The sequence below is a fragment of the Leucoraja erinacea genome, chromosome 3, assembly GCF_028641065.1.
Source record: "Leucoraja erinacea ecotype New England chromosome 3, Leri_hhj_1, whole genome shotgun sequence".
Lineage (NCBI taxonomy): Eukaryota > Metazoa > Chordata > Chondrichthyes > Rajiformes > Rajidae > Leucoraja > Leucoraja erinaceus.
This window is the reverse complement of record NC_073379.1, coordinates 80,095,896-80,115,466: the sequence shown is the minus strand read 5'-3', so window position 1 is coordinate 80,115,466 and position 19,571 is coordinate 80,095,896. Positions and strand designations below refer to the sequence as shown.

The 19,571-nt window shown below is 42.7% G+C and overlaps 1 protein-coding gene across 5 annotated transcripts in view; it reads left to right on the top strand.

The window, feature by feature from the left end:
- The window catches only part of pcsk5b (proprotein convertase subtilisin/kexin type 5b), a 299,623-nt gene that overhangs the window by 48,136 nt on the left and 231,916 nt on the right, over positions 1–19,571 (top strand). For all 5 annotated transcript variants that reach the window (XM_055633051.1, XM_055633052.1, XM_055633054.1 and 2 more), the window contains exon 5: positions 724–800. In XM_055633051.1, coding sequence (XP_055489026.1) covers positions 724–800 — 77 coding nt within the window. The remainder of the gene's footprint in view (positions 1–723; positions 801–19,571) is intronic.

Below are 19,571 nucleotides of genomic sequence, written 5' to 3'. Positions count from 1 at the left end.
ATTCTATTCTTTTCATTGCAATTATCCAACTGCAAGTATTCAGTTTGTACTCCTGGCACCTTCAGGATCTTAGGCACATTCCATTAGGTTAACAAAATACTTGTCCGACAATGACATGTTGATGAAAATAGCCAGTTGACCAGTCATTAGAGTGAAGAGAAAAGGTGTACGAGGGCAGCTTGAGCGTGTAATTTTCCACATGACCAACGCACAAAGTTGCACACTGAAAGCATTTTAACGTAGCTCCTGTTCAGTTGTTTCCTTTATTCAAACTTTTTTCCTTGCTACTTATGTTTCCATTGAATTGCTGTTCACTTATTTATCGATAATGATACCGGCTGCTGAAATATGTTAACTAAAGGTGTTGGGAAGCCTTCCAGTATTTTCAATGATCTTGGAAATAATTCTGTGAATCAAACAGTGGGCATGATTCAGAGCTCAATAGGTTTTTCAAGGAGGATGGAGAGGGTGATATTAAAAAATATCTGACGACGGGTCTCAACCCGAAATGTCACCTATTCCTTTTCACCAGAGATGCTGTCTGACCCACTGAGTTACTCCAGCATTTTGTGTCTATCTATAGGCGATATTGACACATGGTTCCCTTCTGTTCTTGTGGCTAACTTGAATCATTTATGTATGGAAAACCTTTTAAGAATGCATGAATTGGATGGTGTGTTTACTTATTAATGAGGTTGTGTGATTTTTCTCCTCTTGCTGAAGGATCAAATGGCCAGCTTTGATGTCAATGGAAATGACTGGGATCCCATGCCTCGATATGATATCAGCAACGAGAATAAGTAAGGGAAATATCTACTTCAGTTCAGGCACCACAAGCACTTTAAGATAAAATTGGTTTGATGATGAGCTTTTTCTATTTCACATTATTATTTATGTTTATCATTGTTTTTATTTTATAATACTGAAAGGAAATTACATGCTTCTCCCCACTTATTCCACCCTGACAAACTGTGTTGGTTGCATGACATGAAATCTCTTGCAAATTTTGAACCATTTTGAGACTGTCGAATAATTGCATTAGTAAGCGCACATAAGTTTGAATAATCGGAATAATTATTGCCTATTTACTCTTAAGATGTAAAATTTGGCACCCAGCAACAGTCACCATGTAAGAAATTAAATATAGTCAGAAAATTATATGCAGTGTAAGCCAAAGTGTCTGACATTTGATTCTGACCAGTAAAGTTAGCTTCCATAAGTAGACAGAACATAATGCCCTCTATTAGGCAATATACGTATTTCACTGGCAGAATAATATTCTTCTTATCGAGTCCACACACACACACACACACACACATGATTAGTTGTTCAGCCAGAGCTGAACACACTTCTCGGCATCTGCATATAATGGCGTCTGTCTTGTGCGTGGCTGTGGAAAGATTGGTGGAAACAGGGCCGCGACGTGAACGCTCTTTCCTTGACCCCAGAATAATACTGCAATTTACATTAATAAATCTGTCCATATGCACATCCTCAAAGCCAAGAAGTTTCAAACATTTTCCATTGCTAAAAGAGTTTATCAGTAGCTGAACATTGATTTAATAACTAATGCTGCTCAAATATAGCCTTAAGAGGCATCTTAATTTTGCATTTTAGAGTTCAGAATGTCGTGTCTCAAAATTTATTGCAGAATTTATGCATCAAAATCTGATGTCTACAGGGCTGCGAACTCTCGCGCTTTGAGCGTGAGACTCACTCATTTCAGCAAATTCTCACGCCCTCACACTGAAGACAGAATTCTCACGCTGTCTTCAGTCCCTACACAGCAAGGATCCTATAGCGGGACTATACGATATTTGCTGCACAGTTTGTCTCTTTGCGCCACGGCAGCGATCTGCGCAGTCTGGGGAAGCGCGTCAGTTGACGGCTGTGATTGACGTCGCGTCTCTTCTCTCTTGGTTGGATGTGCAGCCACCGGGTGTCAGTGCATCTGTTTGCCGGCTGTGAGAGCTGCGTTGCCGGCCGCCGCTGCAACCTCACTCACTCCCTCCCTCCCTCTCTCCTGCCCTTCAACTCGCACGGCATCGCCAGCGCCGCCAATCCACGCTACACCGTGCCCGCCATTGGGTGGCCGGGGAGAGAGAGGGAGGGGGGAAAGAGCGAGGGAAAGAAAAAAGGGAGGGGTGGAGGCAAAGAGACAAGGGGAGGGGAGGGAAGGAAGGAAAGGAGAAAGGGAAGAAAGGGTGGGAGGGTGAGGAAAGGGTGGGAGAAAGAGGGAGATGGGGAGATGGGGAGGGAGGGAGGGGGAAGGAAAGGTGTGTGAGTGCTTGTGTGTCTATCTATCTGTCTGTGCCTGTGTCTGTGTCTGTCTCCCTGTGCGTGTCTGTGTGTCTCCCTGTGTGTGTCTGTGCCTGTGTGTCTCCCTCCCTGTGTTTGTGTGTCTGTCTCCGTGTATGTGTGTCTTCCTTTGTGTATGTGTCTCCCTGTGTGTCTGTTGTCACATCCTGGCCTTAGACAGGGCTGCCAACTCTCACGCTTTGAGCATGAGAGTCACGCATTTCAACCAATTCTCTCGCTGATGACAGAATTCTCACGCTGTCTTCAGTCCCTGCGCAGTTTGTCTCTTTTGATGTTGTGCCACATCAGAGTGATCTACGCGGTCTGTGAAAGAGCGTCAGTTGGCAGCTGTGAGTGACGTCGCTTCTCTTCTCTTCTTTATTGGTTGGATGTGCAGCTGCCAACAACATGAAGCAGCCGGAGATAGAACTAACCAGGTGAATTGGTTGTAAAACATGGGGGGGGGGGATCACAATGAGGCCAAACATCTAGGACGGGGTTCGGCATCCGGCCAAAACCCGAACTACCCCCTCCCACACCCCTGGTCGCTACACTCCCTCGCAATTTCTCACTACACTCTCACCCAATGTTGGCAGCCCTGTGTCTAGCAGTAAATTTGTAGATCCATCTAACACTAGGCTTGTATGTCTGACACCAGTATGGGGAAACTAGTTTTGGCAAAACAGTCAGAAGCTGAAGAACTGATGCTAATTTTCTCAATTCAAAGTAGATTGTTAAAAGCACTGTTGGTTCATGTTGATTTCATCAATGTAGAGTCATTGACTTTGGAATACTTGTTTTAATGTTATTATGGCTGAATAATACATGCTGATTGGATAAAGAAACTCTTCACAAAGTTCCATTTTGATATTGGGAGGCAGTGATAAGAACGTTTAAGGTCATAAGTGATAGGAATACAATTAGGCCCAAACGTTCAATCATGGCTGATCTATCAATCCCTCCAAACCCCATTCTATTGCCTTCTCCTCCTAACCTCTGGCACCTATACTAATCAAAAATCTATCTACCTCTGCCTTAAAAATATCCACTGACTTGACCTCTTCAGCCTTCTGTCAAAGAATTCCACAGAGTCACCACCCTCTAACTGGGGTGTGGAGAATGGTGAATATATTGTGGGAGAATGGTTTTGATTTCTGAGCTGGCATTGACTCAGAAAGAGGCCATTTTGGCCCCTGATATACAATAGACTATAGGTGCAGGAGTAGGTCATTTGGCCCTTCGAGCCAGCACTGCCATTCAATGTGACCATGGTTGATCATCCCCAATCACTACCCCGTTCCTGCCTTCTCCCCATATCCCTTGACTCCGCTATCTTTAAGAGCCCTATCTAGCTCTCTCTTGAAAGTATCCAGAGAACCGGCCTCCACCGCCCTCAGAGAATTCCACAGACTGTGAGAAAAAAGTGTTTCCTCGTCTCCTTTCTAAATGGCTTACTCCTTATTCTTAAACTGTGGCCCCTGGTTCTGGACTCCCCCAACATCATAGGAAAAAAAAGGAAATCTCGGGTGGCATGAAAGATGGTCATCCACTGCCAGATTAAAAAAACTGGAGCTGCTTATGTGATTTAAATGGAACCAATCTTATAATCATTAAGATCTTTGACAGCATGCACGCAAACATTCCAATTCACTGCAGGAGATGCCACAGTCTCTTGAGTGATTAAGATACCAGCTGGCCTGACTGAAGTGTGTGTGAATGTGCCTTTTCCTCTTTGGTGAGATTTATAAGGACATAAGAATTTGAGGAAGGGATATAGATAGGGGTAAGCGAGTGAGAAGGGGCCTAATAAATGGAGTATAGCAAGGGAAATGTGAAAATGTTCGATGTGGTGGGACTACATTTGACTAGTGAGGGATTCCACAATGCTGGGATGCAAGTGAACTAGATGTCATTGTGTCCATTTCATCAAAGACCAGCTTGCTGGTAATTTAGAAATCTAATAGTTTGCTAGCCTTTACTGCTGATGAAATTGGATTACAAAAGTGTGTTTGGGTTATGCTTCAACTACATTGGGCATTGAAAAGTATACAGTATTGGTCTCATTAATTGAATGTTAATGTTTTGGAAGCAGTTCAGAAAATACTTGGTGAACCAATACCTGGAATGGACAGTGGGTTACACAGAAAAGCTGGAGAAACTCAGCGGGTGCAGCAGCATCTATGGAGCGAAGGAAATAGGCAACGTTTCGGGCCGAAACCCTTCTTCAGACTGATCAGGGGTGGGGGTGGGTGGGGACAAGAAAGGGAAAAGGAGGAGTAGCCGGAAGGCTGGAGGGGGGGAGGAGACAGCAGGGGAGCTGAGGAAGGGGAGGAGACAGCAAGGACTAACAGAATTGGGAGAAGTCGATGTTCATGCCCCCGGGGTGCAGACTCCCCAAACGGAATATGAGGTGCTGTTCCTCCAATTTCCGGTGCTGCTCGCTGTGGCCATGGAGGAGACCCAGGACAGAGAGGTCGGAGGCGGAGTGGGGGGGGGGAGTTGAAGTGCTGAGCCACCGGGAGGTCAGCTTGGTTATTGCGGACCGAGCGGAGGTGTTCGGCGAAACGATCGCCCAACCTCCGCTTGGTCTCACCGATATAGATCTGCTGACATCTAGAGCAGCGGACGCAATAGATGAGGTTGGAAGAGATGCAGGTAAACCTCTGTCGCACCTGGAACGATTGCTTGGGTCCTTGAACGGAGTCGAGGGGGAGGTAAAGGGACAAGTGTTGCATCTCTTGCGGGTGCAAGGGAAAGTGCCCGGGGAGGGGGTGGACCGAGAGGGAAGGGAAGAATTGACAAGGGAGTTATGGAGGGAGTGGTCTTTGCGGAAGGCAGATATGGGGGGAGATGGGAAGATGTGGCGAGTAGTGGGGTCACGTTGGAGGTGGCGAAACTGACGGAGGATTACTTTTTGTATGTGACGGCTGGTGGGGTGAAAGGTGAGGACTAGGGGGACTCGGCCCTTGTTGCGAGTGCGGGGATGGGGAGAGAGAGCAGTGTTGCGGGGTATGGAAGAGACCCTGGTGCGAGCCTCATTTATGGTGGAGGAGGGGAACCCCCGTTCCCTGAATAGTGAGGACATTTCAGATGTCCTGGTGTGGAACGCCTCATCCGTGGAGCAGATGCGGCGTAGACAGAGGAATTGGGAGTAGGGGATGGAGTCCTTACAGGAAGCAGGGTGGGAAGAAGTGTAGTCCAGATAGCCATGGGAGTCAGTGGGTTTATAGTGTATGTCGGTTAGAAGTCTATCACCTGCAATGGAGATAGTGAGGTCAAGGAATGGTAGGGAAGTGTCGGAAATGGTCCAGGTGTATTTCAGTGCCGGGTGGAAATTAGTGGTGAAGTGGATGAAGTCAGTCAGTTGTGTGCGGGTGCAGGAGGTGGCACCAAAGCAGTCGTCGATGTAGCGGAGGTAGAGGTTGGGGATGGGGCCCTGGTATGTATTGAACAAGGATTGCTCGACGTAACCTACAAATAGGCAGGCATAGCTGGGGCCCATGCGTGTGCCCATAGCTACGCCTTGTATTTGGAGGAAGTGGGAGGAGTCGAACGCGAAGTTATTGAGGGTGAGGACCAGCTCCGCTAGGCGGAGGAGAGTGTCAGTGGCTGGGTATGGGTTGACACAGGTTGTCATATGGATCAATCTGAAACGTCACCTATCCGAGTTATCCAGAGATGCCACCTGGCCCAGAATTATTCCAGCACTTTTGTATTTAAAGAAAATACAGCATTTGCACTTCTTTGTGCCTACATTACGCTTATTATCTGTTTTTTGTTCAATAGACATTCTTTATGTGAGGTTATCCATTTTGGTGGCAAAAATGGGAAAGCAGACTATTATCTAAATGGTGGCCGATTGGGAAAGGGGGAGATGCAGCGAGACCTGGGTGTCATGGTACACCAGTCATTGAAGGTAGGCATGCAGGTGCAGCAGGCAGTGAAGAAAGCGAATGGTATGTTAGCTTTCAGGGTAAATCAGGCAATTTATCAGTCAATTTAAGCAGGACAGCTCTTTGCGAGCGGCAGTGAGTGAGCGGCCTAGTGAGGGAAGTGCCCTGTGAGAAAAGTGTGAGTCTTTGGCTTGAGAGTCAGTGCCCTGTGAGAAAAGTGTGAGTCTTTGGCTCGAGAGTCTTCGGCGAGGAGGCTGAGGAGAGGAGACCATGCAATACGCTTGAGAGGTAGAGACCAAAGAAGGAGATGTCAGGCAAGCTGATTCAGTGTGATGCTTGCAGTATGTGGGAGGTCAAGGACACTGCTGGTGCCTCTGGCTGCTACAAATGCGAAAAATGCATCCAGGTAGAGCTCCTGAAGGGCTGTGTTGGGGAACTGGAGAAGCAAGTGGATGACCTCCGGTTCGTACGAGAAACGGAGTCGTTCCTCAACAAGTCCTACAGTACGATTGTTACACCTAAGGTACTGGAAGAGAGAAGGTGGGAGACAGTGAGAAAGGGAGGGAAGCATGGAATGCCAACATCCCCGGGTGGTGTACCTCTTGTAAACAGGTTCATCCGCTTAGAAGCTGTTGGGACAGAAGACGTGAGCGGCGGACTGGCCTGTGATGCGAATAGGGCTGTTGAGCCAAAACCAAAAAGGCCTAAGGCAGGCAAGGCCATTGTAGTGGGAGACTCCATCGTGAGAGGTACGGACAGGGGTTTCTGCGGCAACAGACGGGATGCGAGGATGGTGTGCTGTCTTCCCGGTGCCAGGATCCAGGATGTCACGGACAGAGTGCAGAAAATCCTCAAGGGCGAAGGTGAACATCCGGAAGTGGTAGTGCATGTCGGCACAAACGATGTCGGAAAAAAGGGGATGAATATTCTGCAGCGTCTCAATGTAAGGAGCATTCGTAATAAGGTGGATGAGTTGAATGTGCAGATAGCTATTAATGAATATGATGTAGTTGGGATCACGGAGACATGGCTCCAGGGTGACCAAGGCTGGGAGCTGAACATCCAGGGATATTCAATATTCAGGAGGGATAGACAGAAAGGAAAAGGAGGTGGGGTAGCGTTACTGATTAGAGAGGGGATTAATGCAATGGAAAGGAAGGACATTAGCTTGGAGGATGTGAAATCGATATGGGTAGAGCTGCGAAACACTAAGGGGCAGAAAACGCTGGTGGGTGTTGTGTACAGGCCACCTAACAGTAGTAGTGAAGTTGTAGATGGTATCAAACAGGAAATTAGAAATGCGTGCGACAAAGGCAAAACAGTTATAATGGGTGACTTCAATCTACATATAGATTGGGTGAATCAAATTGGCAGGGGTGCTGAGGAAGAGGATTTCTTGGAATGTATGCGGGATAGTTATCTAAATCAACATGTAGAGGAACCAACGAGAGAGCAGGCTATTTTAGACTGGGTATTGAGTAATGAGGAAGGGTTAGTTAGCAATCTTGTTGTACGTGCCCCCTTGGGCAAGAGTAACCATAATATGGTTGAGTTCTTCATTAGGATGGAGAGTGACATTGTTAATTCAGAAACAATGGTTCTGAACTTAAAGAAAGGTAACTTTGAGGGTATGAGACGTGAATTGGCCAAGATTGACTGGCAATTAATTCTAAAAGGGTTGACGGTGGATATGCAATGGAAGACATTTAAAGACTGCATGGCTGAACTACAAAAATTGTTCATCCCAGTTTGGCAAAAGAATAAATCAGGGAAGGTAGTACATCCATGGATAACAAGGGAAATCAGGGATAGTATCAAAGCGAAGGATGATGCGTACAAATTAGCCAGAAAAAGCAGCGTACCGGATGACTGGGAGAAATTCAAAGACCAGCAGAGGAGGACAAAGGGCTTAATTAGGAAAGGGAAAATAGATTATGAAAGAAAACTGGCAGGGAACATAAAAACTGACTGCAAAAGTTTTTATAGATATGTGAAAAGAAAGATTAGTTAAAACAAATGTAGGTCCCTTGCAGTCAGAAACAGGTGAGTTGAGCATGGGGAACAAGGATATAGCGGACCAATTGAATAACTACTTTGGTTCCGTCTTCACTAAGGAAGACAAAAATAATTTGCTGGAAATAGCAGGGGACCGCGGGTCAAAGGAGTTGGAGGAATTGAGTGAAATCCAGGTTAGCCGGGAAGTGGTGTTGGGTAAATTGAATGAATTAAAGGCCGATAAATCCCCAGGGCCAGATAGGCTGCATCCCAGAGTACTTAAGGAAGTAGCTCCAGAAATAGTGGATGCATTAGTAATAATCTTTCAAAACTCTTTAGATTCTGGAGTAGTTCCTGAAGATTGGCGGGTAGCAAACGTAACCCCACTTTTTAAGAAGGGAGGGAGAGAGAAAATGGGGAATTACAGACCAGTTAGTCTAACATCGGTAGTGGGGAAACTGCTAGAATCAGTTATTAAAGATGGGATAGCAGCACATTTGGAAAGTGGTGAAATCATTGGACAAAGTCAGCATGGATTTACGAAAGGTAAATCATGTCTGACGAATCTTATAGAATTTTTCGAGGATGTAACTAGTAGCGTGGATAGGGGAGAACCAGTGGATGTGGTGCATCTGGACTTCCAGAAGGCTTTCGACAAGGTCCCACATAAGAGATTAGTATACAAACTTAAAGCACAAGGCATTGGGGGTTCGGTATTGATGTGGATAGAGAACTGGCTGGCAAACAGGAAGCAAAGAGTAGGAGTAAACGGGTCCTTTTCACAATGGCAGGCAGTGACTAGTGGGGTACCCCAAGGCTCAGTACTGGGACCCCAGCTATTTACAATATATATTAATGATCTGGATGAGGGAATTGAAGGCAATATCTCCAAGTTTGCGGATGACACTAAGCTGGGGGGCAGTGTTAGCTGTGAAGAGGATGCTAGGAGACTGCAAGGTGACTTGGATAGGCTGGGTGAGTGGGCAAATGTTTGGCAGATGCAGTATAATGTGAATAAATGTGAGGTTATCCATTTTGGTGGCAAAAACGGGAAAGCAGACTATTATCTAAATGGTGGCCGATTGGGAAAGGGGGAGATGCAGTGAGACCTGGGTGTCATGGTACACCAGTCATTGAAGGTAGGCATGCAGGTGCAGCAGGCAGTAAAGAAAGCGAATGGTATGTTAGCTTTCATTGCAAAAGGATTTGAGTATAGGAGGAGGGAGGTTCTACTGCAGTTGTACAGGGTCTTGGTGAGACCACACCTGGAGTATTGCGTACAGTTTTGGTCTCCAAATCTGAGGAAGGACATTATTGCCATAGAGGGAGTGCAGAGACGGTTCACCAGACTGATTCCTGGGATGTCAGGACTGTCTTATGAAGAAAGACTGGATAGACTTGGTTTATACTCTCTAGAATTTAGAAGTTTGAGAGGGGATCTTATAGAGACTTACAAAATTCTTAAGGGGTTGGACAGGCTAGATGCAGGAAGATTGTTCCCGATGTTAGGGAAGTCCAGGACAAGGGGTCACAGCTTAAGGATAAGGGGGAAATCCTTTAAAACCGAGATGAGAAGAACTTTTTTCACACAGAGTGTGGTGAATCTCTGGAACTCTCTGCCACAGAGGGTAGTTGAGGCCAGTTCATTGGCTATATTTAAGAGGGAGTTAGATGTGGCCCTTGGGATACTGAGTTGGATGATCAGCCATGATCATATTGAATGGCGGTGCAGGCTCAAAGGGCCGAATGGCCTACTCCTGCACTTAATTTCTATGTTTCTATGTTTAATCCATACCAACATACATTAATGCCATGTTTATCTCAATGACATGAATGATAAATTAAAGACACATACTGCTTTAGGTTTTGAGAGCTTAATCGAATTCTATTTGACTCTTCATGGCTATACAACTACAGCCAATTGTTTAATTTGGATAGTGGTCAGTTATTGGATGGTGTAATATTAAACTCTGCAATGTGCATTTGTGAAAATGGGGAAAAAAATAACTGGTTTTGAGTGAGGGTGTCTAGCAAAATTCTTGGCTTCGTCTTGCAAAAAACTAAATGTTTAACTAGCTGGAGCAGCTTTAGATTTGCTGCAACTTCCAGCAGCTGCATAGTAATTGAGGGTTTGAGCTGGCAGCTTTGATGTACTCTGTCATAGACTTCCATGGCTGGCCTTGTTCTAAAAATTAAAGGCCTGTGACTCCTGCTTACAACATTTTGCTTGTGCCTAGTTATACACTGAGGGGATAAGAAAATAAGGCCAGGGTACCATGCAACAAATTAAGAAAATAAACTTGTCAATAAATCTGCACTAGCAAAATATTTATCACTTAAGTTTGTCATTTGCTTTCAGCAGCTAATGCTTAGCTGCAAGAGAGAGCATCACACTCTTGCCTTTCTCTTATCCTCTGGAATAAGAAGGGCTTGACCTTATTTACTGTAAGTGTACTTCCTTGTAAATTAAGTAATAACGGTTGTAGCCAGCTAATGCAGTTTCTCACTGCAGAAGATGGGTTTCTTGGGCATTTCATGTTGGCTTTGGAGAAAAATAAATGAAGGAATTTTACACACAGATGCAGAACAGTTGCCCTGTACAGTTTATGTTCCGCATAAGCCTCTACTCCCATGTTATCCTTCAGATTGCTTTCTAATACAAGTTATTCCCAGGTTACAGCAAGATTCCATTTCCTGAGAACGGTTTATAACTCGAACAGTCCATGCAGCTGCAGTAAAGTTCCCACCTGACAGAAGGTAGCAATGTTACAAAATTTTGAGATTTAAAAAATCAAGTCTGCAATTTATCCCATCAGATAAAGCATAACAATAAGTTTAATTTGACACCTAATTCACTTTCATATCTCAAGTAATAAAAAAGTTATGGCCATTTTCATACTCGGAAATTAGCATCTTGTTCCCTATTGATTTTCTATGGACATAACAAAAAAGCTGTGATCATGTACAGTCAAACGCCCATAACCTTCTTAAAAATTAAGAGAACTGAATGAAATTTTCAGTTATCATAGATTGAAGCATTCTGAAACAAATATAAAATCTTACTTGGATGACCTGAAATTAAAGCATATAATTAGTTAGTTACCCAATTGTAGCTAATTTCAAACTTCAATTACTAGATCTAAACATCTATCCATTTCTTAATAAATGGTTAACATTTTTAAATAGCCTAAGTGTCCAAATAATATTCACAATAAAACATGATTTTTAAATCTCATTTACATCAATTTATAGGCCAAATGGAAGGAATTTAGTGTTCAATTGCTGTAAATTAAAGTCAATTTAAATCGGCTTTCTAGTGGGTTCCTGTGAACGCGCTGGTTTAGAACGTTCACATTGCGCTGGATTTGTGCCCTCAAATGCCCAGAAAAATACTGCGGGATATAAAGAGCCCAAAATGAGCTACTCGCTATAGTAAACTTTATATACAGGGTTCTTAAGAAGCCCCTTTTAATGTAAAAATAAGGTACATACCTTTAATTGTTTGCTTTATAAAACCCTGGGGCTGCGAGAGGTTGCGGGTTTAGAGAGTGATTTTTAAACTACTATAACTATTATACAAGGCCATAAAAATTAATAATACCTTTTGCGACGGGGTCTTTCAGCGATTTTCCGTTAATGATTTACTAGGCTGAACATTTTCGATTACAACAGCCTAGTAAAAATCGCGTTTTAAACCCGCCCCCTCTAAACAGCGCCAAAATCACGCACACGGGGTGGGGCAGATTCTCATCGAAGATTCAGGTAGGTTTTGTAACATACCTACAGAAGATGCCACCAGCCCAGTGGCAGACGGCAAATCCATACTACCAGCCTCACTCGTATTTACATAGGTCGATTGTTCATATTGTGGGGAGTCCTTTAGTTTTGTTCAGTTTATTGTCATGCGCATTAAAGCTTTTCACTATACCTCAGTACGTGTGCCAATAAAATAAACTAGAGAGCCTATATATGTTCCTTTCCAGATTTCTTTGAGTACAATTCTTCAATTTAATCTCTGAATATATTAGTGATAATCTTGGTCCATAGAGCATCTCTCCAGCCTTTCTATTCGCAGGCTTATGAAATTTCTGGTTGCTTCAATGTCCCTCCATGTTATAAGATGTTGGCAGTGACCAAAGAATGAATGTTTTTGCATAAATGTCATAAAAGACATTTAACAATAGATTGATGTTCAAAAAAGAATGATCTTTGAGATTAGGGAAATCAGTCTTTAATTGAAATATTGTCATTTTATGTGGGGTTTATTCAGGAGTGGGCGGAATCTGCATAGTAAATATTTAAGTTTTGTGAAGCATCACGTATTGAATATTAATATTGGAGATTCAAATATTGCAAATGTGTTTCAGATCAGTGAAGTTTTTACTTGATACATAGCTCTTTTGTCTTAAAGCTGAGATCTTATGGTGGAGGAGAGTGCATGTACTGACATGACAATTGGGCAATGGGTAACTTAGTGAAAATCCCAAAAATGTAAGTGCTAGAAAACTGAAATGAAAACAGTGTTCTGAAAATACGCAGCCGATAGACTGCATATATGTGGAGGGAGGAATGGATATTATCTCTAAATGACTCTTTAACTTTCCTCCTTGGAATGCAGTAAAAGGATTTGGAAACCAAAGTTGAGCAGAGACCTTCAATTATATTAAAAAAAAAAAAAATCAGGTTGGCAAAGCTTTGTTTCTTGGGTTGCCTTCAGGATAGATGTGATTTTATTGGATCTGAAAGTAATTGGAACAATCTGCCTTTAAAAAAATAAAGCAGCCAATATCTATATTGACAAAGGAAATTTGTTGATAATTACAAGTTCCTCTTTAAGTTAGTAGTTTTAATGTTTTTTTATTTGGTTTTATACAAATTCTAATCCAGTGTTTGCAGACATCTATTCTTGATGACATTTACTGCATTGGTTTATCACATGAAACTCTTGTGTCACATCTTTTATACTGGAATCGTACGAAACTTCACTTGAGAGGATTCAGCAACATTTTTAAAAATTGGCATTTTTTGTTGCCATAAGTGATAGTAGTAGAATTATGCTATTCGGTCCATCAAGTCTACTCCTGCCGTTCAATCATGGCTGATCTATCTCTCCCTCCTAACGCCATTCTCCTGCCTTCTCCCCATAACCTCTAACACCTGTCAATTGACTGCTTGGGGGGGAAAAAAACATTATTTTGCAAATATGTTTGAGTCTTTGTGTTGCTTAGCAATTTGAACCTAAAGTGAACAATCAATTTGGGGAGAATTTCTTTCACCAACCTAACCCAGAACCCTGAAGACAAAACATAGAAGGAGATGTGGAAATATTATAGCAGCTGGATGCCTCCAGGTAATGGTCAATGCAGGGGAAATGCTGGTATTCTGCATTTCGAGGACACGGCTGTACATGGTGTAAATTCAGATTTTAGTGAAATAACCCATTTACTTTGGATTGGTAACCAGTCTGGCACTGATCCTTTTTATCTACCCTTATGCAATACTATGTAAATATTTGTTTATCTGCATTCTAACATACGTTAAATGTGCAGATTGAAGGTAATCATTGAGAGAGTCACTTGCTGGATCTCTTACTATTACTTACTAAGTTCAGGCTATTAAAGGAATGCATTGATTTGGCTGATGGCTATTTATGATTGATGTTGGGATTCTGGAAGAATGCACTGTCGCTGGAGCTGAAATGTAGGTTAATTTGGTTCTTTTGTGTATACCTGGATGGAGAGCTGAACAACACATTTACAAGTTAATTAGTGCTTTTGGAATTTTTTTTGTGCCACGCTTTGCCCTTAAAGAACACTCCCACTACTTAACATTGGTTTCCAGATTAGGTGGACTTGGATTAGCTGTGGACGTAGTCAAAGTAGCGAAGGGCCAACCAGGGCAGAGTCATTTCCACTCTTCAACTCCTGACCTCGACCCCACCCCACCGAACCCCAACAACAGTTAAATATGTTTATATTAAATGCCACACACATTAAATGATGTGCCCTAAAAATAATCAAATTTCTGCTTGGACCTTTGGGACAAACGTTAGTTAACTCTCTAGGGTTAGTTAACTCTGGGATAAACTAGAGAGTACATGAAGAGAATATCCTGAAAATACGAGTAACTGTTCTACCTGTTCCAAATACTGGCTCTGATTCCGATACTAGCTCATTCCAAAATTTTCACTCCTTGTTTAGCTGAGTCGTATTATACAAATAATGTACAATTTTCAACATAATCGTTTAAAATGTAAATGCCGATTTGCCACAGCTTTTCTATTGCAACTTTGAATGTGTTTGTAGAAATTTACACAGTTTTATTATCATCTCTTTGGCTGAATTGCTTTGACACATCAGGGGTGATGCCAGTTTAGGGCAGCACAGTGGCGCAGCAATAAAGTTGCTGCCTTGAAGCACCAGCGGACTGGGTTTGATCCTCACTATGGGTGCTGTCTGAGTGAAGTTTGTACATTCTCACTGTGACTGAGTGGGTTGCCTCCCGATGCTCTGGTTTCTTCCCACATTCCAAAAATGTGCAGGTTTGTAGTCGAATTGGCTTCTGTAAATTGCTCCTAGTGTTTAGGACATAGACCTAGTGTACGGGTGATCGATGGTCAGCATGGACTCGGTGGGCCAAAGACTTGTTTCCACGCGATATCTCAAGTTTATAGTCTGAAGCTGTCTTTGAACTTTTCTATAATAAATCAGCTGAACATGTAAGGCAGCTAAAGATATTGTTTTTGGCAGCCTTGCAATTGACTCCATTTACCTTCCTGACCATTCACAAACAAAATTCTGTGCAAACTTGGTGCCAATTCAGACATTTGAATTAAGGTTCAGGGTTAATTTAGGCCCAACATTTCACTTGTGTGACTGCAGGCAACAGGCAGCTCACACATTCCCACTAAACTCAGTCGCCTGGAAAGGATTCCCTGGGCAATGAATCTACAAAGAACCGATCTGAGTAGATCGGCAAGGAACTGAGAATGGCAGATTCCTGCTACTCAACAATCTCACTGAAATGCTGTAACACCTGATTAAGCTGTGCTTCCATACAGCTGTCAGATCGCAAACAATTGTGAATGTCCCGTGTACCAAATAATTAACTCGCAAAACAAATATTTGCTGTGACTTGCAATCTCCCTTGCGGATGTTCCTCTCCATTGAAATGAATGGAGTCGCTGAAGCGATGCTGGGTTTAACCAGGCTGTTTAGACAGGCAAACTCTGAGGAGTTCAGTGCTGGAGCACCATCTGGAAATCTCTGCCAGTCAACTATTTAGACATTCAGTCTTGCTCTAATATGCAAGACTTCTTTTGTTTGCTTGTGCCAAATCTCTTCCAAGGTTTCATCTGTTGTTCAGTATTTTGTGCTGAACATTGTTATGAATTCTTTTTTGTCAGTTCATAAATGATAGGAGCAGAATTAGGCCATTCGGCCCATCAAGTCTACTCTGCCATTCAATCATGGCTGATCTATCTCTTGCTCTCACCCCTATTCTCCTGCCTTCTCCCCATAACCCCTGACACCTGTACTAATCAAGAATTTGGCCATCTCTTTAACAGTCAAGTGCAAGACCCCACCATCATTGCGGGCAGGTGTATTCTTGGAGCTGCATCCCATTATCCATTAAATTGTCCACTGCGATTTATTATATCTAGATATGGCGGGGCTAGGTATTGTGAGATCACTTGACACTTTCTTTTGAACGCTGTTTGGAGCATGTGTAGTCTCATATTGCAGCTTCACTAAGCTGACCCCTCGTGCTCTGTGTTATAGTCTCTACCTAGCACACCCTTCCAAACTCATTAAACCAGGTTGATCCACTGTCCTGATAGTAATTGTAAAATGAAGGATATGCTGTTCCGAACTCAGATTAAGCCAGTGTATAATGCTGCTGCTGCTGATTTAACTGGTTTTGGTGTTTTAAATCTATTTTAATATTCTCCTCTGATTACAACAAACATATATCTTTGCTTAACTTTTTGGTCTTGTCCTCTGTCACTTTTTGAGCTCCCCAATGTGATTTAATTTGCGTTAATCTAAGGTTTCTTGGGAAAACCTCGAGACGCACCTTTTTCAAACTTCCATTGTACCTGTTGGATTCATTCCCAACAATGCTGAGAAAATGTTAGTGTCCTGGAGTGAGATGTGAAGTGTGTGAGGGACCATGGCAAAGTTGCTTTATTCATGAATAGAACAATACAGTGCAGTTATAGGCCCTTTGGCCAATGAGTTAATCTGCAAGTCGAATCGGTAGTAAAGAAAGCGGGCTTGTATACAAAAACAGGGATGTAATGCTGAGGCTCTATAAGATGCTGGTCATCCCACATTTGGAATATTGTGAGCAATGTTGGCCACCATATCTGAGGAAGGGTGTGCTAGCTCTGGAGAGAGGTCCAGAGGAGGTTTACAAGAATGATCCCAAGAATTAGTAGGTTGATCAGTGTTTGGCAGCATTGGGCCTGTACTCGCTGGAGTTTAGAAGAATGAGGGGTGACCACATTGAAACATACAGAATAGTGAAAGATTTTGATAGGGTGGATTTGGAGAGGATGTTTTCACTAGTGGAATAGTCTAGGACTCGAGGTCAGCCTCAGAATTCTTTTAGGAAGGAGATGAGGTGAGATTTATTTCCAGAGGGTGGTGAATCTGGAATTATTATATGGGTCGACAGATAGCACAATGGGCTAAGAGTTCGGCTGGCGACCGGAGGGTAGCCGGTTCAAATCCCGCTTGGAGTGCATACTGTCGTTGTGTCCTTGGGCAAGACACTTCACCCACCTTTGCCTGTAATGGAATGTTACGGCGGCAGGCGCGGGCACACCGCGACGCCCTGTGTCTCCCTTTCAAGGGAGATGCTAAAAATGCATTTCGTTGTCTCTGTACTGTACACTGACAATGACAATAAATTGAATCATTTCATTTTTTTTTTTTTTTTTTGCCACAGAAGGCTGTTGAGGCCAATTCAGTGGATATTTTTAAGGCAGAGATAGATTGATTTTTGATTAGTACAGGTATCAGAGGTTATGGGGAGAAGGCAGGAGAATGGGGTTAGGAGGGAGAGATACATCAGCCATGTTTTAATGGCAGAGTAGACTTGATAGGTTGAATGGCCTAATTCTACTCTTGTCACATGACCTTATGACACCTGCTGATCATGATGCCATTTTAAACAAATCCCTTCTGCCTATACATACTCCATATCTCTCTAGACTCTGTATGTCGATGTGTCTACCTAAAAGCCTCTTAAGCACCTTTGTATCTACTTCACCATCACCACTCCCGGCAGCAGGTTCCAGGCACAGACCACTTCTCTGTAAAAACAAAGTTAACCTGCGCATCTCCTTTAAACTTCCCCTTGCTCATTTTCAATTTACCTCATCTGGTATGTGGCATTTCCACCTGAAAGAAAAGGTTCCAACTGCCTGCCCTCTCAATTTTATCAACTTCTCAATTTTAATTAATTTTTCGCTCCTTGGAGAAAAACAATCTCTTGTTCATATCTGACATGTGGATTTTATGTATGATAAACTTGGTGAAAAAGCAGCGTCAAGCGGCTTTTGGTACGGTAGACCAATAGACCTGAAGAAACGACATGGCCACATGCAAGTGGAGTTCAAAGGATTGCTGAGCCACTGTTAGGGAATCCAGCACTGAAATTGACAACTTTGTCTGCATATTGCTTGAGGAACTGCCTGACCTGACCCATTTTCTCATTATCATGTTCTTGGTAATGATAATGATCAAGGCCGCGCATACTTGTAGAAAGAGGAACTGCAGATGCTGGTTTACATAAAATGACACAACCATGAAACATAAAAAATAGGTGCAGGAGTAGGCCATTTGGCCCTTCGAGCCTGCACCGCCATTCAATATGATCATGGCTGATCATCCAACTCGGTATCCTGTACCTGCCTTCTCGCTATACCCCCTGATCCCTTTAGCCACAAGGATCACATCTAACTCCCTCTTAAATATAGCCAATAAACTGGCTTCAACTGCCTTCTGTGGCAGAGAATTCCAGAGATTCACCACTCTTGTGTGAAAAATGTTTTTCTCATCTCGGTCCTAAAAGATTTCCCCCTTATCCTTAAACTGTGACCCCTTGTTCTGGACTTCCCCAACATTGGGAACAATCTTCCTGCATCTAGCCTGTCCAACCCCTTAAGAATTTTGTACGTTTCTATAAGATCCCCCCTCAATCTTCTAAATTCTAGCTAGTACAAGCCAAGTCTATCCAGTCTTTCTTCATATGAAAGTCCTGACATCCCAGGAATCAGTCTGGTGAAACTTCTCTGTACTGCCTCTATGGCAAGAATGTCTTTCCTCAGATTAGGAGACCAAAACTGTATGCAATACTCCAGGTGTGGTCTCACCAAGACAATGTACAACTGCAGTAGAACCTCCCTGCTCCTATACTCAAATCCTTTTGCTATGAATGCAACATACTGGAATAGCTCAGCAGGTGAGGCAGCATCTCTGGAGAACATGGATAGGTGATGTCTCAGTTTCAGTTGAGACCGTTCAGTCAGAAGAAGGGTCCTGACCTGAAGCAACACCTATCCATATTCTCCAGAAGATTTTGAATCAAGCAGGAGCCAAATATGAAATATTTCTGTTAATATTATGCAGTTCTGTACAGTAGTATTGTGCAGTACTAGTAAATATGGTGGTATTATTTAGGCGTTGGTACTCCTGATCTGCTAATTTCAATTCTAAACTATTTCCAACCTGCAATCTTAATGATGTTACTAGTAAACTCTTTACATTTAAACATAAACATATGTTCATGCATACATAAATTCAGTTATGTTCTTGGAAATATACCCTTTATACTATTCTTAATGGGTTGCTTTATGTAGCAAGCAAAGTTAGACATTTTAAACCTCGGGTCCTTGCAATGTTATTTAGTATATGGCTTAATCCAGTGAAGCAATTAATTTTAACTAGGAGTACGATTGTTGTGTATTTCTGGAGAATTGCTCTTGTGTTTTTGTTTTTGTATACATGATGCCAATGATGCCAATAGGCTGTGGGATGAGAGTTTGCATATTTAATCCACCAGGTACATATGCCTTGTTTATCCATTGAGGTGATTCGAAGATCAGGAGGAGATAATTGCTCTTACTGACGTCTGTGTTTTAGCCTTCATAAAAATCTATAATTAATATTTCATGAGCAGTTTGCAGGAGACAACTCAATGTTGTTCCATCTTGATTTTGGCTCCACAAGAGTCGCATCTACCTTAAAATCAGTGGTTCTGAAATCAGTTATTTATAAAGCAAGCAATTTCATGTCCTTTTTAAGCTTGATCCTGTTTGAATAATTTCATTATAAATTCTAATAGAAAGTAATGTTTTTAATTTGTGCTCGGTTGCAT